This window comes from Macaca thibetana, chromosome 9 (genome assembly GCF_024542745.1).
Source record: "Macaca thibetana thibetana isolate TM-01 chromosome 9, ASM2454274v1, whole genome shotgun sequence".
Taxonomy (NCBI): Eukaryota; Metazoa; Chordata; class Mammalia; order Primates; family Cercopithecidae; genus Macaca; species Macaca thibetana.
Genome location: NC_065586.1, coordinates 126,157,069 through 126,179,155, shown reverse-complemented (window position 1 = coordinate 126,179,155; position 22,087 = coordinate 126,157,069). Strand labels below are relative to the sequence as shown.

Genomic DNA, 22,087 nt, shown 5'->3' with positions numbered 1-22,087 from the left:
AGAAGAAATGTATTTGTAAGAAATGTAGTTCATAAATCCCAACCCAGCTGCTGCAATCTCCAAAAATTACTTAGTTAAAATAATTTTCAAACATGTTTTTAATTGTTTACAATTTACCGGAGGGAAGAAAAACTCACCTTGGAATTGCCTGCCCATTTTGCATTCCCTGCATAGATTCTGATCTCTCTCCCACCTAGGATGAGCCAGGGAGTTGGGCGCGAATTGTAGTGCCAGATTCCAGGCTGTAGGTGGCATAAGTGCCTCTTCAGGCGGGCGAAACAGCAGCCTTTGTTGGGCGGCGGCTTTATCCAACCTGAGAAACCACAGCTGAGAATTCACACAAACTGATGCTGTATTTGTGGAGGCTCCGCCGACCCACCCCAAACACGTGCTTTTCCCCTGACCTGCAAACTTCTAACACCTTCTTCTTCTCTTCCCGTTTCACTAGGCTATTTGAGATCTTGCAAGATTTATCAAGACCGTGCTGGCCATATGAAAGCATGTTAACACAGGGAGGGAGGAAAAGCCCTCCACATGTTATGACTGGCATGCACACTTCCAAAGCATCGTTACTAACCAAAGGCCCAGTTCCTGCGGCGATCACCCCAGACACACCGAATGCTATTTGCTGGTCACTGAGGGTGTATACCCAATTGCCACGGATGTTTACATGTAGCTGCATTTTCTCTCCTTTTGAGTCACAATGTTTTATATGTAAATAGTATTGTGTGTGTATGTGTATTTATCCTCCAAGTCCAGTTGGAGTTAATTTTCTGCAGTTATTTGTAGTTCATGTTTCATATCTAAGAAACTAAGGACACAGAGGAGCTTTCCTTGGTGTCACAAACTTTTATTTTATTTTTTTAAATAGAGATGAGGTCTCACTATGTTGCCCAGGCTGGTCTCCAACTCCTGAGCTCAAGTGATCTTCCTGCCTCAGCCTCTCCAAGTGCTGGGATTATGGGTGTGAGCCACTGCACCTGGCCAACAAACTTCTGATTCTTATAGAATCAGATGTAATTCCTTAGAGACCTGAGAAGTTCTATACTCAGGTTCTTTCATGCTGTCTGGCTTCAAGAGTTCTCGCCTGAAGGAGGTCCCTTCCAGGACACTGGGTCCCAACCCACACCACCTCCTTGGAAGGCGTGTGCCCTCTCTTCCGCTGACCTTGACATTCTTTCAGAGGCTGCTTTTGCACAGAAGCATCACCTCCCAGAGGGGACCACTGGAGTGGCCTCAGGCACCAGGTACAGTCAGCGGCTCCTACCTGTGGAAGGCAATCAGGGTAGAAAGGTCTAGGAAACACTAAAAATACATACAACCCTTACAAACACAACTCGGTGATACACGCTCATAGTTCTGGGCTCCAAGCTGGGGCCAAAGCACAGACTCCATAGCTAGTTCTAGCATGTAGCAGATGTCACCTAACCTGAAAAGCTACTTGGTTGAAACTTAGTTAAATCAGTGGCCACAGCAGTTTTATACTTGCCCCGAGTCCTCCAATGTCTGCCACACCTGCAGTGGCTTCCTTCCCATTCTCTCTCTCCTCTAAAAAACAAGTGACATTTCCCCCCAGTGCAGGAAGATGGAACACAGACTATTTTGTTAATCATCTAAATTTGTGTTCTTGAGTTTCTTCTGGAGTTGTCCAGGCTGAGGCTGCATGGACACTGGCCCACCACAAATGCCTCCCTGTGCCGAGAGTGAGGTGGGCCAGTCGGGGCAGAACGCCTGGTTCTTATGGCACCCCGTGCTCGCTCAGCTCTGGGAGCCCCCGTGCCAGCATGCCAGACAGCTACTCTAAATGAAGTTCGAGTTCCATTTCAGGAAGGTGGTGAAACAATAAAATAACCCAGGATGACGTGAACAGTTTTGTATTTGCTTCAAACTCTGAAAGGATTCATGGTTCCCATGGCCTCCAGACTGGATGGCACACTTTGGGTTTCAATGGCACAATGATTTTTCTGTAAAACAATGGCTGGCTTTAAATTTCTTCTTCTAGAACAAACCAAAAAAGAAAAGAAAAAACAAACCACTAATTTTTAAAGGATGCATAGGCCCCAGTTGCCTGATGGTATGTAGAAAGAAAGCCCAATCCCTGATGGTATGTGGAAAGAAAGAAAAAAGAATACAGAGGGAATGTTCTGGTGAGGGAGCTAATTTCGTAACAGTCAAGTGGAAGCTTGCTGTTGACTCCATGATTAGCCTATGTCTGAGGTCGTATCTATTACTTGCCCATCATGTGAAATATGCTTTAATCAGAAGAAACATCTCATTGAAACACTCCACGCCAACATTACTTTCATACTTTCCCACCATAACATATATGTTCTTTTTCCAGTTCGCCGCTGGTTGAAATGACTAAGAAGTGGAAACAGGAGATGCACAGGAGATGCAGGAAGAAAGTTACCCTCCTATGATGAGAGACGGATGTGTGGGGCCCTACTGAGGAACCCTTTACTCCATGAAACCGAGGGAAAGATCTGTGCTGAGCCACGTCTGGCTGACTGCACAGACACAACAGGGCAGCTCTGCCGGTCACCAAGCCCATCAGCAGCCAGGTGGCCAGTGAGCAGCAGCTGCCCTGAGGGCTGATGGTGGGAGGCAGAGAGCCCAAAGGCCGAACGAACAGAGGGCTCAGTGCCCCGCTCCCTCCTCCTCAGCCCCTCCACGGGGGAACACAGTTTGGCCCCATTTTCAAAGCCACTGTTTTATTTCTGTTGTCCCAAACTCTGGCCTTCCTCCTGGAGAACACCAAGAGGAATGCTCTCACCAGTTAGGTTGAAACCCTTATTTTTTAGTTTGTGCACATTCTATGTCACTATGCTAAGAGTGACCAGATGTATTAGTCAGTTTTCATGCTGCTAATAAAGACATACTGGCCCAGCGCGATGACTCACGCCTATAATCCCAGCACTTTGGGAGGCCGAGGCGGGTGGATCACCTGAGGTGGGGAGTTTGAGACCAGCCTGGCCGACATGGAGAAACCCCATCTCTACTAAAAATACAAAATTAACCAGGTGTGGTGGTGCATGCCTGTAATCCCAGCTACTTGGGAAGCTGAGGCAGGAGAATCCCTTGAATCTGGGAGACAGAGGTTGCGGTGAGTTGAGATCGTGCCATCGCACTCCAGCCTGGGCAATAAGAGTGAAACTCTGTCTCAAAAATAAAAGACATACCCAAGATGGGTAATTTATAAAGGAAAGAGGTTTAATGGACTCACAGTTCCATATGGCTGGGGAGGCCTCACAATTATGGCAGAAGTCAAAGAAGGAACAAAGTCGTGTCTCACATGGAGGCAGGCAAGGAGCTTATGCAAGGAACTCCCCTTTATAAAACCATCAGATCTCATGAGATTTCTCACTATCAGGAGAATAGCACAAGAAAAACCCACCCCCGTGACTCAATTACCTCCCACAACACGTGGGAATTATGGGAGCTACAATTCAAGAAGGGATTTGGGTGGGGACACAGCCAAACCATGTCACCGGACTGCCTCTTGAGGGAATGAATCACAGATGTATTCCTGACCACCCTGTTTTCTCCCTTCTTGAATCAGGTAAGTATATAATTCCTTGCCCAGGACTGAGATTGGTCATAACTGTATTTGCCGTAAAGAAACATGTCTTTTTATGATGGGAAATATTTATTGAATAACAGTATTCTGTTATTTAATGACTACATGACCACTAACACAGCTGGATGAAGTTGAATTCCAAAGGAATCCCAAAGCCTAATCCTATCCTTAAATAAAATATTCTTTTCTTTGAAAAAGGGTCTTGCTTTTTCACCCAGGCTGGGGTGCAGTGGTGTGATCATGGCTCACTGCATCCTAGACCACCCAGGCTCAAGGGATCCTCTGCCTCAGCCTCCCGAGTAGCTGGGACCACAGTCGTGTGCCACCACACCCAGACACTTTTATTTTTATTTTTCATAGAGATTGGGGTCTCCCTATGTTTCCAAGGCTGGTCTCCAACTCCTGGGCTCAAAAGATCCTCTGCTTTGGCCTCTCAAAGTGCTGGGATTACAGGTGAGAACCACCATGCCTGGCCTAAAATGTTCTTTTTTTAAGAGATAGCTGTAACAATCTTTAACTATTTAGCAATCCTTTTGGAGGGGGGGAAGGTTGTCTTTTGTTTGTCAGCAAATGTAGTATGTGAGTTTACATGTCTTTGCTTTCATTGTATAATTTCAAATAGTCAGAAAATATTGCATTCACTGGCAATCAATTTATTTTGATTGATAAAAAGGGATTAATAAAAACCCCCTTAGAAATAAAAAGAAGGTGAATAGTAATATATCAGTCATGGTGCCTTCTTTCTGCTATGCATAAAGAAAACAAGCTTTTTTACTTCTCCCCAATAAGTCTTCTCCCCTTATTTTCTACACCTATGGAGTCATTTATAATCTTTATTATTTCCAACCACACACTAACATGGCATCAGTCATATTGCCACATGCTGGGTTTTTTTTTCCTTACTATGTTGTGAGAACTGAGAGGCAAAAATGTCCTATAATTTATATGAAAATATATGTCCAAAATGGATTATCAGACATAACCAATGTGACTTCATACACTTGAAAATAAAAAAATTTAGGATGAAATATAAAACACCATGGTAAAATTTCAATCTATTGTTGAAACAAAGCATGACTTAGAACGGACATTGGTGTGTGGCATTTAACAAACATTGTCAAGCTATTAGAAGCAGGGGTAGGTTAAGATGGGAGACAGTACTTTCCAGTCAAACATAAAGCTATTGACTTTGGAAGGTACATTTGTGGTTTATTAATATTTTTATTTATCAACAGCACCTATGAAGAAAATTCAAAATGACAGACTATAAAATTCTTACCTTCTATATACAGCGTGTGTTTATAGTACCATTGTGAGATGGACTTGGGCATATACATTACACAGTGTGTCATATAGATCTCTAATTTGCACTGGTCATAAAGACTTTTTTTTTTTTTTTTTTTTTGAGACAGGGTCTTACTCTGTCACCCAGGCTGGAGTGCAGTGGTGGGTGAGATCTTGGCTCACTGCAACCTCCTCCTCCCAGGTTCAAGTGATGCTCATGCCTCAGTCCCCTGAGCAGCTGGGATCACAGGTGCCCGCCACGACACCTGGCTATTTTTTTTATTTTTATTTTTAGTAGAGATGGGGTTTCACCATGTTGGTCAGGCTGGTCTCGAATTCCTGACCTCAAGTGATCCACCCACTTCAGCCTCCCAAAGTGCTGGGATTACAGGCATGAGCCACTGCGCCTGGCCTAAAGTCTTTTGATATTAAATAATTATCTGTTTCTTTATCGTCCTTAAAAAGCACATTTACAATGTCAGAAAATAATTCAGGGCACTGGCTTAGATTACAAGTCTGCACGTAGAGGTATTATTTTGAAAGTTGAGGCCAGGTGTGGTGTCTCACGCTTGTAATCCCAGCACTTTAGGAGGCCGAGGTGGGTGGATCACCTGAGGTGGGGAGAAGTTCGAGACCAGCCTGACCAACATGGAGAAATCCCATCTCTACTAAAAATACAAAATTAGCCAGGCATGGTGGCGCATGCCTGTAATCCTAGCTACTCGGGAGGCTGAGGCGGAATTGCTTGAACCCAGTAGGCGGAGGTTGTGGTGAGCTGAGATCGCACCATTGCACTCCAGCCTGAGCAACAAGAGCAAAACTCTGTCAAAAAAAAAAAAAAAGAAAGAAAATAAAGTTGAAAAATAGTGGGTTGTTACTTTCTTTTTTGTTTTAATGACGTATTCCTGGATTGTTATAAGGATTGCATTTAGAAAAGTCTTTCTCTTTTCTTAATCTCATTTTTATGAGCAGGTAGAAAAGTCTTAAACTGAGTCTTATAAAAGAAAATGCAGCCTAAGCTAAAATGATACTGGAACAAAACCATGACCCTCACCAAAACAAATGTGTGACTTCCCTTGTAGGGACAAGGGCATCCTTCAGGTTCTAATCCTCTTAGGCTAGTACAGCTGCCCTGTCCACAGGGAGAGGAGAGGGCTAAAGACCGAGTCTAGACAGGAGAGATGAGAGACAGCAAAGCGGGAGACCCTCCGTAGGCAGTCCTATGCAGCTACTCTTTAGTGATGCGATTTGAACATACAAGTGTCAGATGTCATGAGAAAATCACGAAGCAGCGTCTGCGTGGCTTGTGCATTCTCACTGACTTGCCTCACTTAACGTCGGTTGTGTCTGCTTCACTGGAGCCTCTCCTGCAGAGAGGGCAAGCAGGGGTACCCCTCCTAGAGGATCCCCCAGGGCTGGGCCTGAGCAGACACCCCACAGCTAACTGCTGAACTCACCTATCCCCGGCCTTGAGCAGGCACCCACTCTGGGCCCTGCCTGCCCTGGGCGCCAGGACACACAGATTAGCAGACACAGGGCACCTGAGCTCCCTCAGCAAGTCCAGGTGAGCAAACGCGGATGGCCGGCAGAAGGGGGAGCTCCTTTGGAGGACCAAGTGCCAGGAGAGGTCAGAGGAGCAAGCCTGAGGCACGACGTGAAGTCCCCACGCAGCACTGGCTGGAGCCTGCAGGAGGAGAGAGGTGGAAAGTGCATGGCATGAAGCCAAGCCTGGAATGCACGGCCCCGGGGCAGCGCAGGCACTGGCAACGGGGTGGTAAGCGGGACCAGCAAGGACCCGGGTGGGGAGGCAGGCAAAGCCCTTAATCGCACATGGCCCTGCACAAGCCACTTCAGACTCAAAGGGGTGTGTGCAGAATAAAGAGCACACAAGGGTGTGCAACAGAGGCTCATGTCAGAAAGCCACGACCTGGGCCTTGCACGTCACTCCCCAGCAGGGCGCCCAGAAAGTGCCACTGGGAAATGGAGGCCTTTGGGGTAACTGACAAGATAGAGCTGTGGGTTGCTGTTTCTGTTTGTTTGTTTTTGTCTAACTCACCTTGTTTTCAGGAAGACTTGCAGCTTAAGCAGGCTTTACGTGGGAACCCAAAGGCTACTGGGCACAGAAGGGTGGGAAACCAGATGGACTTGCTTGAATTCAGGTCTGCCACTTGGTGGCCTTGCAGCCCCGGGAACCATGGGTAACTTCTCCGAGCTTCGGTTTTTTTGTCTGAACATGAGGATAGTCCTGCGGTATTACTGTGATAATTAAATGAAATCAAAGATTCCAGGCTAACTAGCAAAGTCTCTGTTGGCACACTTCTTTCCTGAGTGCCTGCAGTGTGCCTGGCTCTGGACAGCGGGGAACAAGCACTCTGGGGGGTTGGGGGGAAAGTACAGAACATCAGCTTGTGAACCCCGAATATCTGAGACGGGTCTCAGTTAATTTAGAACGTTTAATTTTTTTTTTTTTTTTTTAGAGGCTCATCAAATAGGTAGAAACTTTATTTCCTAAATCCCTCCCTGGACCTCTTTCAGAAGGCAGTTCAGATGCATTGTAGGTAGAAGGCAGAGTAAGCCCTTATTGAGCAACGCGGAACTTGGCAGAGGCCCCACACCTGTCACTCTTCACAGCAGTCCCTTCCCACATGCTAGAGGGAAGGGAAAGCATGACAGGGAAGTCCACTTCTGTGGACTCAAACCTTGATGGGGATTTGCGCAGTCACAGGGCTTCTCAGAAAAGGCACAAGCATCCCAGACATTCAGGCCTGGAGAACAGGCTGGCTCAGCAGGTCTTCACGATCGGGTGTCTCGAGCCCTTCTTCGGGAACGAGGGCCACAGCTGGAGCTGGGCATGGAACCCAGGCCAGGGGGTGCCCCTGGGGGTTGGTAGCCACACTCATTGGGGTCCAGGGGGTCCCGGCTGAGCAGTACCCACACTGCAGGCACATGGCGGCGCACTGTGAGGGGGTCTAGCCCTGTGTCAGGTGAGGCTGGGACCCAGCTGTCCTCAGTCTGCAGGAAACGTAGCTTCGTGAGCTGGTGCAGGCCTGGGACCCTCCGCTTGACAATCTCAGCGCAGCTGACAGCCTTTCCTGCAGCCCTGCCAGAACCTGAGAACACCACATGCCGTGCACTGCCGCCCTCCAACCCACCCAGAGCCAGTCCCAGAAGGTTGCGAATTTTGCTGCCATCTCGGACCCGCATCTCAAGGGTATCAGGAGGTAGCTGGGGCATTGGGGAAGGCGCTGGGAGCTCTACAGAGCCAGCTTTCCGGTAGTGCTCCATCCTGCTTGCTGTCTTGAATGTGACTCTCGCTGCCCACTAATCCGCCTCACACACGATCCGGAGCCAACTAGAACGTTTATTTTTGCCGAGGTTGAGGATGCATGCCCGTGACCCAGTCTCAGGAGGTCCCAATGACATGTGCCCAAGGTGGACAGAGCACAGTCTGGTTTTATACATTTTAGGGACATGCAAGTCATCAATCAACATATGTGAGATGTACATTGGTTCAGTCCAGAAAGGTGGGACAACTTGAAGCAGGAGGGGGCTTCCAGGTCATAGGTAGGTAAGAGACAAATGATTGCCTTCTTTTGAGTTTGAGATGAGCCTCTCCAAAGGAGACAAACAGATATGCATTTATGTCAGTGAGCAAAGGGGTGACTTTAACTAGAAGGGGAGGCAGGTTTGCCCTAAGCAGTTCTCAGCTTGACTTTTCCCTTTAGTGATTTTGGAGCCCCAAGATTTATTTTTCTCTCACAAACCAGAAGAGAAACTGCCACAGAGTGATGAGCACCCTGGAGAACTGGAATTGGGCTACACAGGCCAGCACCAGGTGGCTGCTTTAACCTGGGTGGTCCACACGGCTTTGCTGGGAAGAGGACATTTCAGTCAAAATCTGGAAAACCGGAGCAAACCAGGTGCAGTTGAGGGGTTGAGGGGTGATACAGTTTGGATGCTTGTCCCCTCCAAATCTCACGTTGAACTGTGACCACCAGTGCTGGAGGTGGGCATAGTGGGACGAGTCTGGGTCATGGGGGTGGATCTCTCGTTAATGTCTCCATGTCGTCCTCCAGGTACTGAGTGAGTTCTGGCTCTGTGAGTTCATGCAAGAGCTGATTGTTTTTTTTTTTTTTTTTTTTTTGAGACGGAGTCTTGCTCTGTCGCCCAGGCTGGAGTGCAGTGGCCGGATCTCAGCTCACTGCAAGCTCCGCCTCCCGGGTTTACGCCATTCTCCTGCCTCAGCCTCCCGAGTAGCTGGGATTACAGGCGCCCGCCACCTCGCCCGGCTAGTTTTTTGTATTTTTTTTAGTAGAGACGGGGTTTCACCGTGTTAGCCAGGATGGTCTCGATCTCCTGACCTCGTGATCCGCCCGTCTCGGCCTCCCAAAGTGCTGGGATTACAGGCTTGAGGCACCGCGCCCGGCCAAGAGCTGATTGTTTAAAGAGCCTGGCACCTCCTCCTCCCTCTCTTGCCATGTGAGACCCCGCTGCCCCTTGGCCTTCTGCCATGATTGAAAGCTTCCTGAGGCCTCACTGGAAGCAGATCCTGACACCATGCTTCGTGGACAGCCTGTAGAACCGTGAGACAAATAAACTTTTCTTTGTAAATACCCAGCCTCAGTTATTCCTTTACAGCAGTACAAAATAGACTAATCCAACAGGGACGCCTTTCCAGGTAAAGACGATAACCGATTATTGTTACTATAATATCTAAAGAAACTGTAAATTTCAAAGGTAAAAACTAACCTTATCCTAGTGCCCAAGGAAGTGCTGGCAATGTTTAAATAAGAGGGCAGCAGGGAATGGAAGGAGTGCCTCTGAAATGCCTACTCCATGCCAGGCTCCCTACTACAGGCTTTACATGTTATCTTGTATATCTCAGTAAGATGAGCAGACACGGTGCTTTTTAAAAGACGTCATGGGAGTTTGAAAGGGGGAAGACTGGGTAAATGGAAGAACAGAAGTAATGGCGTTGCAACAGTTGAATTGAACTGCTCCTTGGCCTGGCCTGCCACACACACAGATCCCCCTTGGCATGGCCAAGATGAGTGTGTTCATTGGCAAATCAGCAGCCACTCTTGGAAGCTCTGACTTCTCTGGAAGGCAGGCGACAGGAGCAGTCTATGTTATTCCTATTTTATAGATGAGGGAACTGAGGCTCAGAAACAAACACTCATCAGTTGAGTACAGGAGCCATTACCAAGTCAAACCTCTCTGGAAACTTCCTGAACTCTATGTGATCCAGGAAGGGGAGAGGCTACATGCTCAGTTGGAGAAAGACTAGAGACAGTCACACCAGCTACCATTAGTTGAGAGCTTACCAGACACAGTGCTCACCACCCCACAGTCACAGACAGCATCTCACTTAAAACTCCAAAGTGGCCAGGTGCGGTGGCTCACGCCTGTAGTCCCGGCACGTTGGGAGGCCAAGGTGGGTGGATTAAGAGGTCAAGAGTTTGAGACCAGTCTGGCCAACATGGTGAAACCCCATCTCTACTAAGAATACAAAAATTAGCCAGGTGTGGTGGTGACTGCCTGTAATACCAGCTACTCAGGAGGCTGAGGCAGGAGAATCGCTTGAACCCAGGAGGAGGAGGTTGCAGTGAGCCAAGATCACACCACTGCACTCCAGCCTGGGCGACAGAGCAAGACTCCATCTCGGGGAAAAAAAAAAGTACAAAAACCAAAAAACCCAAAAGTATTCCACTGAGGTAGATACTATTAGCATCCCAATTCTTAATTTTATTTCTCTAGTTTTTAGACAAGGTCTCCCTATGTTCTCCAGGCTAGAATGCAGTGGCCATTCACAGGTTATACCATAGCACACTGTAGCCTCAAACTCCTGGCCTCAAGCAACCCTCCTGCCTCAGCCTCCCGAGTAGCTGGGACTACAGGTATGTGCCACCGTGCCAGGTTTTCTTATTCCAATTTTATGCACCAAAAAGGGGAAGGGGACTTAGAGGTTCAAGCAGCTTTGTCCAGGTGCTGGAAACTGGCAGGGTGGGACTGAACTCAAATCACCCTCCACCTGAGAAAGACTTCCCTTGAAGGCGGTGTGCAAGATGACAGTAAGTGGTGCATAAACAGGTTTTTATTTATTTATTTATTTAAGGCAAGGTCTTGTTGTGTCGCCCCAGCTGGAGTGCAGTGGCATGATCACGACTCACTGCAGCCTTGACCTCCTGGGCTCAAGTGATCCTCCCACCACAGGCTTCTGAGTAGCTGGGACTACAGGTGCACACCACCATGCCAGGCTAATATACATATACACACACACACACACACACACATATATACATATACATATATATATATACACATATATATATTTTTTTTTTGTAGAAACCTGGCTCTCCCTATGTTGCCCAGGCTAGCCTAGAACTCCAGAGTTCAAGTGATCTCCCCACCTATGCCTCTCAAACTGCTGGGGTTACAGGTATGCGTCACCATGCCTGGCCATGAGAAACAATTTTTATTTTATTTTTAGAGATGGGGTTTTGCTTTGTTGCCTATGCTGGTCTTGAACTCCTGGGCATGAGCCACCGTACCCAGCCAGGCATTCTTTATGTAATCTGAATATTAACTCCTTATCAGATATGCTATTTGAAAATATTTTCTCCATTTCCTGGGTTGCCTTTTCACTGGATTAATAGTGTCCTTTGATGTACAAAATTTTAAATTTTGATATAGTTGCAAATTATCTATTTTTTTTCTTTTATTGACTGTACTTTTGGTGTCATATGCAGGAAATCAATATCATGAAACTTTCCCATATTTTCTTTTCCTTTTTTTTTTTTTTGAGACGGAGTCTCGCTCTGTCGCCCAGGCTGGAGTGGAGTGGTGCAGTCTCAGCTCACTGCAACCTCTGCCTCCCAGGTTCAAGCGATTCTCCTGCCTCAGCCTTCCAAGTAGCTAGGACTACAGGTGCGTGCCACCACACCTGGCTAATTTTTTGTATTTTTAGTAGAGACAGGGTTTCACCATGGTGGCCAGGCTGGTCTTGATCTCCTGACCTCGTGATCCACCCGCCTCAGCCTCCCAAAGTGCTGGGATTACAGGCGTGAGCCACCGCACCCAGCCAATTTTTTTCTTTCTTTCTTTCTTTTTTTTGAAACAAAGTTTTGTTTTGTCAGCTAAGCTGGAGTGCAGTGGCGTGATCTTGACTCACTGCAACCTACGCCTCTGGGGTTTAAGCAATTCTCATGCGTCAGCCTCCCAAAAAGATGGGATTACAGACATGCGCCACCATGCCTGGCTAATTTTTGTATTTTTAGTAGAGACAGGGTTTTGCCATGTTGGCCAGCTGGTCTCGAACTCCTGGCCTCAGGCAATCTGCCCGTCTTGGCCTTCCAAAGTGCTGGGATTACAGGCATGAGTCACTGTGCCTGGGCTCCCATATTTTCTTCTAATAATTAATCTATTTAACATACTAAAGTAGTGAGCATTCAAACCATCATTTTATAGATGTTACATATTATTCTTAAAATTTTTCAAACTTAAGATATTGAGAATTTAAATAAATGTACTATGTAAATAATAGAAGTTTAGCATATACCTTGCAGTTAGTACCCATGACTGATGCTTGGAAAATAGTGTGCTAAGCTAAACTGCATCTTTCTGAATATACCTATTGCTGTATCTCATTCCTAGGCTAAGTAGTCTTCCCCATTACCAAATAGTTGCCTCATGCATCCATTTAAGAAAGACAGCAGGCCAAAACTGGAGTCACTAATGCTAAGGATCCATGCCACTACACTGAAACCTGGGTTGCTTACTTATAAGATCTTCTGAGAAATCAGGAGAGATGAAAGCCAAATTACATAAAGCCAAGATTTTGTTTGCACCTCTATAAGGGAAGTAATCCTGAAATGACTGAAATGACTGTTCTGCTATTTGTTCATTCTTCCTGCTTTCCTCCACTTTTTTCTGCCTGTCAAACTCACCCACTCGGTCCTCACTGGAGCACTTTTCTGTCTTGTAGACTGCCTGGTGCATGCAATGCTAACAAAAGCCAATCAGATCTTTGAAACTAAATTTGTTAAAATTTTGTTCTTACACACATCTGAAAAGCAGCCATAAGTATAAAGGCCAGTGATACCAAAAAAGGGTAACAAAGCAAGTCATCTAATCTCAACTGCAAGACAAACGTTTTTAGAGGCCTACGACATACCTTATTTTCAATTCTGAAATGCAAAAAGTCCTCCAAATCAGTTTTTCCCCACGCTTGGAGTGAACTCATTTGAACTGATATGAGACTATTTACAACTTTTATTTATTTATTGTATTTATTTCATTTGAGACAGGGTCTCACTCTATTGCCCGGGCTGGAACCACTGCAGCCTCAACCTTCCAGGCCTAAGCAACCTATCTTCCCATCTCAGCCTTCTGAGTAGCTGGGACTACACGTGGGAACCATAGTGCCCAGCTAATTTATTTTTATTTTTATTTTGTAGTGACGGGGTCTCACTATGTTGCCGAGGTTGGTCTCAAACTCCTGGGTTCAAGCAATCCTCCCGCTTTGGCCTTCCAAAGTACTAAGATTACAAGCATAAGCCACTGTGCCTGGCCCTTTTTACAACCTTTATATATCCCACTTAGGGTGAATATTTGTGAAGACTCACATATTTCTGCTATAGAAACATTGTTTGGCTATAGGAGTATACAATATATCTCACCTTTTTTAAACATTCAAAAAATTCTGAATTTCACAAACACATCTGGCCTGAAAGGTTTTTGATAAGGGGCTGTGAACCAGTGGTGGCACAATTAGTCCTAGGAGTACTAACTAGTAGGAGAAATACAACATTTGTTGAGTACTTAGTTTGTGTCCAGCATTGTTCTAAGTATCTTCTAGGTAAAGGCCTCATGTAATCCTCACAATCTCTATGCTTTATTATCCTATCCTTTATAAATGAGTAAACTGAGTGAGATTAACTATTTAATTTGCTGAGGATCATGCAGCAAATAGCCCGAAGAGCGATTCATGCGTTTCACTATAATGGTTAAGAACAGGGCTTTGTGCAAAGGATACCTCCAACTGCAGAATGATGGACTCACATCACAGACACACGACGAAGTGATCGGTAGTCAGTTGTGGGTTGGTTCAGAGGCTCAGGCTGTTCTGGCTTTAGGGGCTTTCCTGCTTTCCTAGGGTTCCCCCCAGCTGCCCTCACGGTGACAAAAAGGCTGCCGCAGCTCCAGGAAACTTACACTGGGCAAGGACAACAGGAAGAAAACAGCCCCCACCCACCCACGGCCCGTACAAGGTCATGTGCCCATTGCCAGCCAATCGCTGGCAACGGATTGGCCCCGTTTTAAATCATACAAAAAAGGCGCCGGTCTGGGCTGTTTGGAGCAATCAAGGGAGCTCCGTGCTAAGGCAGGAGGGGCCTGGACAAGCGGCTGCAGGAGTCCGGAACTCGGTGCCCTACGATGAGGGCTCAGTGGTGCTCAGCACCGCGCCGGGCCAGAGACTGAAACGCCGCCGGCTGTTGAGGGTTGGTTGGCTGCATCCCCGGCAGGGGCCAGGCGGAGCGAACATCACGGCGGCAACCACCTCCGCAGCACACGCTCCCGACAGTGGCTGCGCTTTTCCCTTCAGCACAGCCCAAAGGCCCTGGCAGCTCAGCACCTGCGACCTCCTAGTACCCTCCAGCCTAGGGGAGGAGAAGTGCTTCCGGGGCCTCCCAACCAGCAGCCACCAGACACAACAGTCGTGTGCCGCGCGGGGCTGGCCTGAATGTTCTGCACCTTCCCACCGCGGCGCCAGTGGCTCCCACCCGGAAGCGAGGCAGCCCTGCGGACCACAACTCCCAGAAACACCCGCTGTCTCGCTCAAGCTAATTGGTCCGCTGCGCCATCTATTAGCCAACCAGCCACAGGGAGACCGCGCCCCGCGAGGACTAACAACCAATCATAAGACAGAGGAGGCGGGCGCTCCTCCAGCCGATCCACCGGCTGTTGTCAAAGTTTGGCGGGATCCTGAAAGAATGCTTTCTTTGGAGCCCCACGGCTGCTCCTGTGAAGAGAGAAGCCACAAGCCGACCTCTCTGCGAAGTAATGACTTGGGCCAGACGGACAAAGCCCACATCGTCCCAATATTCCCAGGAGACTCCGGTCTCTACTGCTCCTGCCTGCGGTCCTCGCCTTGGTGCTCTCGCGCTTCCCGCGGCGCCCCGCCCCTCAGTCTCCCCATTGGCTCCCCAGGGCCGTGTGCGGAAGGGGGCGTGGAGCGCGGGCCTCGGCTAGGCCTGAGAGGCCCGTAGGGTTTGACGCTGTGGCTGCATGGACAGCCTAGCGCTCTGCCGCTGGCGGCGGCGGAGGGCGGAGGATCTGCAGGTTCAGGGGGACGTGGTGAGCCCCCGGGGCCTGGGCGTTAGGGACGGGAGGGCGGATGGCCCCTGGGTGGGTTCCCACCGCGCCTCGTGTTGGCGGGCGCGGCCCTGCCTATGAGGAGGCCTGGCCCAAGCCACTCGCAGGCGCGCGCACCTCCCTGGGAGGGCGTGGCCCGTTAAGGGCGTGGCCTGTTCCGGGCGGGGTTGTGACACCGCCCTCCCGGTTTCGCGCCTGCGCGGACTCGCGGAACCTGGGCACCTTGACCACACGCTCACTGGGGCTCCAGACCCAGGCTCCCTAAAACATGGGCCGGGACTCATAGCAGGACCTCGGGTGCTTGGTATCCGTGTCAGGTTTTCTCCTGCCGTCTACACTTGACTGTTCATGAGTCTTGTTCACTGAGCGCTTGCCACGTGCCAAGCCCAGGGCTGGGTGTTGGGGGACGAGTACGCGGGGAGCGAACACGCGCAGAAAGTTACCCGCATTGAGCGTGTTAGTGCTGCTTGGGCTGAGTCCATTAACCGATGAGAAAAGGGTAAGATGAGATGGTATGGGGAGGCTTGCACAAGATCCCAGGGTGAGTGGGTACGTCAGGTATGTGTGAGACGTGAAGGATGACCAGGGGTATGTAGGATGGGAGCTGACAAAAAACAGTGTTGGAGGAAGAAGCTTAGCGTCTTAGGGGAACTGAAAGAAGTACTGCAGGATTGGATCTGGAAGACAGAGCTGCTTGGCGTTACTGTATTTTATCTTCCACCTCTGCTTGCAAATTGGCCAGTTCTTACTCAGCCTCATTTATTTCAAAGTTCCTTGCTAAGGGCAGCAGTGAGCAGCCAACATACCGCATATTTGCTTTTTTTTTTTTTTTTCTTTCTAGAGCTACACAGGCTTGGTAAGTGCAGGATCTGTCTTCCCAGTTAATGCAGGCAGCATTTTTTAAGATGTATTTACTGCGTAGCGGGAATGACTAGCTTTCTACCCTGCACCACCTCTTTCCTCACCACCCACTGCCTGGCCGTGAAGCCAGTGCCACTGAGGTTTCTGTCACAGCCGCACCCCTTCTCCAGGTACAAATTGTTACATTACTAGGGTGCAGGTTACCCCAGTAATGTAGTAATAATATGGTATAGTAATGTAGTATAGTAATAGTATAGTACAGTAATATAGCAGGTTAGGGTGCTTTTGTAACCAAGAGCCTTCAAAGTATGCTGGCCCTAACAAGATGGAAGTTTGATTCTCCTGCACAGAACAGCATGAAGGTGAGCAGTCCAGTAAGGTGGAACCCAGGGTCACTAAATATAGGCGCAGGGCTGGTGGCACCCAGATCAGGGGATATGCAGGGACCTAGATTCCTTCCCATCCCACCATCCCCTGGGTGTTACCCTCCTCTGCATAGCCAAGAGTGGATCACCACTACCATGCTACCAGACGGTAGGGAAACAAACAGGAAGGTGACATGACTATGCTGATGTGTTTAGACCTTACTCCACTGCCCTGGAAAATGAAAGGTGCGGTCAGTGTGCAGGCAGGGAGGCAAGGCTTGTGGCTACAGTAGTATGTCAGAGTAGAAGTGGCAGAGGCTTGCACAAGAGAAGGCAGTGGGGTGGTGATACTAGACAGACGTGACTGTATATTTAGAGGGAGAGCAGACAGTCTCACTGATGGAGTGGCTATGGCAGGGTAATGTGAAGGGCAGAGTCCAGGGTGATGCCAGGGTTGACTTGAGCCCTGGGAGGGCAGTGCTGCTGTTTGAGAGAAGAGTGGTGTGGAGCTGTGAGAGGCAATGAAGAGCTCCTGTTAGGCCGTACTGTGTTTTCGGCGACTTTGAGACATTTAGTGGAGACATGGCAAATACTGCTAGTGATAGAATGGTTATCATGTAGATTATCTGAATTTTTTAATCAACTAAAATTTATTTAATTAAGCATAAAGTTACTTTCACATTTGTCTACACCTACAGTAAATATAGTTCTTGGCTTAAAGACACAGCCTTCAGAATTTAAAGCCTCCCCACCTGCAAGATTACATACGTAAAACTCCCACTATCGTTTCTATCATAGTGGATTAGTTAATCAAATTAAAATGGTTATACTATCTAGAATAAAATACAGTGGAAATAATTTACTCATAAGATTCATATTTAAATCATCCTTACTTACAAAATACTATCCTAAGAATTATAATTCCATTGTTTCAATTGGAGCAAAAGTGTAATCACTTAAGTAACAGCAGTTACTTAAACTGAAAATGAGATCAATCAGAATTACTTTTGCAGAGAGCAAAAATATTGTCAGGTGTCTTGCTGCGGTTTTGGATGTTCAGTAGCAGGCTCATTTGAAGGCGATATCAGCCCAGAAGGGAACTCATTTATACCTTCAGAATGTGGGGGTGCGGGGAAAAATCCAGGTCTTGAGGGGAAGGTAAGGAGGAAAACCCCTCGGTGGATAGACATTTCTCATTGCAAGTGGAACATGTGGTGGACCTGGGAAATCCCTTCGTGGAAAATAATCTCGAGAAGCTCCAAACCTGGTTCCTGGAGGAGGTCGGGGCAAAGGAGGTCCTCTTCTCATGAACGGGCCCCTTGTATCCACTGGAAACAATGGACCTCTGATTGGAGCAAGAGGTGGAGGAACAAAGCCAGGGCCAGTTGCTTCATTTTCAGCAGGGAGAGATGAATCAGGCATATTTAAATTACCAAGATCATCTTTGGTATCATTTCTACTGGATTCCATTTCTGAAGGCATTGACCCATCCATTTTATCCATTTTATCCAAAGAAGGCACATTAAATGGATTCCATTTCTGAAGGCATTGACCCATCCATTTTATCCATTTTATCCAAAGAAGGCACATTAAAACTTCTGAGTTCTGCTGGTCCAGATGGTCTACCAGAGTTAGAATAAAATCTGTCTTGCCTCTGGGGAGGACGAGCTGAATCAGGATATGATCGTCCTGGTGGAGGAAACATCCTACAGTCCTGTTCCCACGGAGATGGCAGGGACCCAGTGTCAGAAGGAGCCCTGTGAGGATGGGTTAACTTCTCACAGCTTGATTCTCGTCTTTCATTGGTAATCTGATGGTCCAGAGGATTCCCTGGGCCTCCTGAGCTTCTTCCTTCTTCCCCTGGAGGCAAAGGTGAGAGTCTGAGTGGACCTTCCAACACAGTTGGAGGAGAGAGAAAAGCTCTCTTTTCAGATAAAGGCTGACCCAATGATGAGGGACCATATGGGGAATGCTGTCTGCCAAATGCTGTATTAGGACCATCAAGTACATGAGGATCTTTTTCTAAAAGTTCAAATTTAAACTCTGTTTTAGTTAATTTTTGTCTGTTAGCATTTTCTTTCCTTAAATCATTGAGGTTTATTTCAGCAGTCCAAGCTGCCAACCAATTGTGATGTGCTTTTTTCTCATGGGAAATAATCTGCTGTTGATAATAATGAATAATTCTTTCCAATTCTTCTTCAAGATCTTTGGCTCGCTGTCCATAGGTCTCCAGCTCTTTAGTGGCATGGCTGATCTTTTTGTCTGCCTTAGAAAGCTTCTCTTCTTTCTCTAACCGGTTATTTTCCTCTACTGTTAATTTCCTGTAGAGTTTCATTTCATTTTCTTGATATAATTCAGTCATTACTTTAAGTTTCTGTTGAAGCTTCTGATTCTCACTTTCAAAATGTGTGTTTTCTGACTGCAAAGATGCTTGTTCAGTCTGAAGATTTTTAATATGCTCTGTAAGCTCTTCCTTTGTTTTATCAACTTCAGATAACTGGATATAAATTTGGTTTCGTTCTCCTTGTAAGGTTTTTAAAGAAGCATTTAACTTAGCAGCATGAATCAGTTTCTTCAAAGCTCCTTTTGGAGGATCATCTAAGTAAGCACCATCTTCCGATTCACTGTTCACTTCTAAGTTACCATCATCCGTTATGTCTTCTCCAAGCCTAGCAGTCCAATCTTTCATCTTTAGCAAGCGTTCAGTCAGAGTCTTGATGTGATTTGCTGTATCATTTAGAACTTGTTCTGCATGTACTTTGGAGTCTTCAAATGTTATTTTCTGTTTATTAAGTTCACTCACTTGTTCTTTCCATACTTCAACTTCTTGCAAAAGCTGTTTCTGGCTTTCCTGAAGTTGAGAATTTTCATTCAAAGCATCTTTTATTGCTATCTTCAGTCGTTCTTCAGTCATTTGAAATATCTTGAAGATTATTTTGGCTTCAGCTACTTGTGATTTGAGGGATTTTGACTCATCTTCTAGAGACTGTATCCGTTTTGAAAAATCTGCCATCAATTCATTTTTTTGAGAATGTTTAGATTTCTCTTCTGTTAACTCTTTCTCTAGACAGAGTATTTCATGCTCAAGTTCAGAATTGGACCTGTTCAGATTTTCGCAGGTTGCCTCCAAACTTTGTTCTTCCATTGTCGCATTCTCAAAGCTGGCATCCTCTAAAGATGACGCTACTTCATAGTCTTCATACTCTTTTTGAACAAGGCTAAATTTTTCAAGTAGTTTACATTTTACTTCAATTAGTCCAGAAAGCATTATAGCAAGCTTTTTCTCTCTTCCCACATAAAGCCGACTCCTAACCGATATAAAACTTCTCCGCAAAAAAAAGGAGAACAGCAAAAAATCCAACAACAGCGGCACATATCACCAATTCCCATGGAAAACCATAAGGATTAGAATCTATAGGCAGTGGTGCCACAACCCTGTGTAGCTCCCCCATGACCAGCCCCAAGTACAGCTGAGGGGTAGCCCCTGGCTCCTCCATAGCGCCAAGGCTGCTCTGGCGGTCGCCGCAGTAACCCAGCGACAACAAGCAGCGGAGAACTCGTAGCGTTCTGTCCGGAACCAAATCCGCAGCCGGCAACCGGAGCGGACCATACCGGACCTGGCTGCGGGGGGAGCTGGGGGATGCGGGCACTCGCAGGCCTAGGCTGCCCACCCTGGCCTGCTTGTTCCACTACCTGAGGTAGCACATGTCCCAGCCGGACCCGCGCAAGCCTGTGAAACCACCCCTCGGTTTGGTTTCGGCCAGGCAGCCTTGGAGGGGGAGGTTTTTTTGTTTTTGTTTTGTTTTCATTTTGTTGTTTTTTTTTTTTTGAGACGAAGTCTCACTCTGTTACCCAGGCTGGAGTGCAGTGGCACAGTCTTGGCTCACTGCAACCTCCATCTCCCCGGTTCAAGCGATTCTTCTGCCTCAGCCTACCGAGTAGCTAGAATTGCAGGTGCCTGCCACCATGCTCAGCTAACTTTTGTATTTTTAGTAGAGATGAGGTTTCGCCGTGTTGGCCAGGCTGGTCTCGAACTCCTGACCTCAGGTGATCAGCCTGCCTCTGCCTCCCAAAGTGCTGGGATTACAGGTGTGAGCCACCATGTCCAGCTTGGATTATCTGAATTTATAGCACAACACTGCTAAGTTATTCCCTTGATACAAATGAGGAAACTGAGACAGAGAGGGTAATTAACTGGCCTAAGGATACACAGCTAGTAAATGGTGGAACAAGGTCTTAAATCCAAGCCATTTGGCTTTAGGGCCTGCCCTCTTAACCACAGGGCTACACAGCTTCCCATGTAGCATTTGTGGAACTAAAATAGCAGGCCGGGCGCAGTGGCCCATGCCTGTAATCCCAGCACTATGGGAGGCCAAAGCAGGCTGATCACTTGAGGTCAGGAGTTCCAGACCAGCCTGGCCAACATGGTGAAATCCTGTCTCTACTAAAAATACAGACATTAGCTGGGCTTGGTGGCATGCCTCTGTGATCCCAGCTACTCAGGAGGCTGAGACAGAAGAATTGCTTGAACCCAGGAGGCAGAGGTTGCAGTGAGTAGAGATCACACCACTGCATTCCAGCCTGGACGAGAGAGTGAGACTCCATCTCAAATAAAAAAGTAAAAATAAAATATACCCACAAAGCTTCCCAATGAAGTCCTAAATTGGCCATCATAAAATGATGAAAAGTGTGATGCTGTGGGCTGTCAGGGAAGGGGAGCCAGAGGTCATTATTGATCAGAGCGAACAGGGAAGGTTTAATGGAAGACACCCTGAATGATAGATCAGGTTGGAATTGCTGAAATTGAGTGCCAGGCTTCAGGTTGCAATACTTCTTGACTGTTACCTAAGAATAATGAGTTGGGTATCTTATTGGCATGGTGTATATTGCCTCTTAATTTGATAAAGTTTTGTTTATATTGTATTGTGTCCTAGTCTTTGATTTAATAATCCAGATTGAGTTCAATAAAGTATCCAAGTTCTTCTACCAAGTTTTCTGTCCTCTCTCTGCCTCTCTGTGTATTTCTCTCTCACAGGCGTCTCCAGAATTTGGTTACTGAGGAACGGTAACTAGTTTCTTCTGTTCACAGCCTAGAGGCTCTATACTCTGCACATAACCACCAGCAAAGTTTTGGAAAACACAGCAGCCAGGACCCATCTCGGTAGTGACTTTGCAGGTGATTCTCGGGCAGAGCCAGGGCGAAGCACCGCTCCTGTACTGTGAGTGTCTGATCACTGTGAGTTTCCTTGCAGTCCAGTTAGCTAGCGTGGTCACATGTGTCATACATAGTTCAATGCCAGTAGTGTTTATCGTTTCCATTGGGCAGACATGTTTAGAGCACCTGCTGTGTCTCAAGCCCTGTCCTAGGCGCTGGAGATGAGATGAAGAAAAGATGAGCGTTGCTTACGTTTATCCTGCAGCTCATGACGAGGCTGACTCTGCAGCTCCAGTGCTCGACTTTTTACACAGTAAGTCCCCCTGCTTACCACACGCTGGCCATACTCATGTGTTTCAGACTGAAAGTTGTCTGCCTAGAATGCCTAAAGATTCAGGTCCACTCAGTCTTTCACCTCTGCTGAGACTCTCCTCCCTAAAGAACTCACTGAGACCAGGTTTCTTGGGTAGA

General features: G+C 47.2%; 4 protein-coding genes across 5 annotated transcripts in view; 1 reads left to right on the top strand and 3 right to left on the bottom strand.

Moving 5' to 3' along the window:
- Window positions 1-22,087, bottom strand: part of GLRX3 (glutaredoxin 3) — a 240,940-nt gene that overhangs the window by 50,737 nt on the left and 168,116 nt on the right. The window lies entirely within an intron of this gene.
- On the bottom strand, window positions 7,346-8,996 carry LOC126962857 (ribonuclease P protein subunit p25-like protein). The gene has a single exon (XM_050804469.1). The coding sequence runs from the start codon at window positions 8,144-8,146 to the stop codon at window positions 7,655-7,657; it is 492 nt and encodes a 163-aa protein (XP_050660426.1). The 5' UTR covers window positions 8,147-8,996; the 3' UTR covers window positions 7,346-7,654.
- The window catches only part of C9H10orf143 (chromosome 9 C10orf143 homolog), a 48,297-nt gene continuing 41,294 nt past the window's right edge, over window positions 15,085-22,087 (top strand). The window contains exon 1 of one of the 2 annotated variants that reach the window (XM_050804471.1): window positions 15,085-15,202. In XM_050804471.1, coding sequence (XP_050660428.1) covers window positions 15,149-15,202 — 54 coding nt within the window. In that variant the 5' untranslated portion in view covers window positions 15,085-15,148. Of the gene's footprint in view, window positions 15,218-22,087 lie in introns of both variants that reach the window. The other variant, XM_050804470.1, reaches the window with a different exon arrangement.
- LOC126962859 (melanoma inhibitory activity protein 2-like) lies at window positions 17,490-19,988 on the bottom strand. The gene is given in 4 exon segments (XM_050804472.1): window positions 17,490-17,615; window positions 17,617-17,963; window positions 18,040-19,801; window positions 19,803-19,988. Coding segments are annotated over 4 exon segments (2,391 nt in total). The 5' UTR covers window positions 19,959-19,988.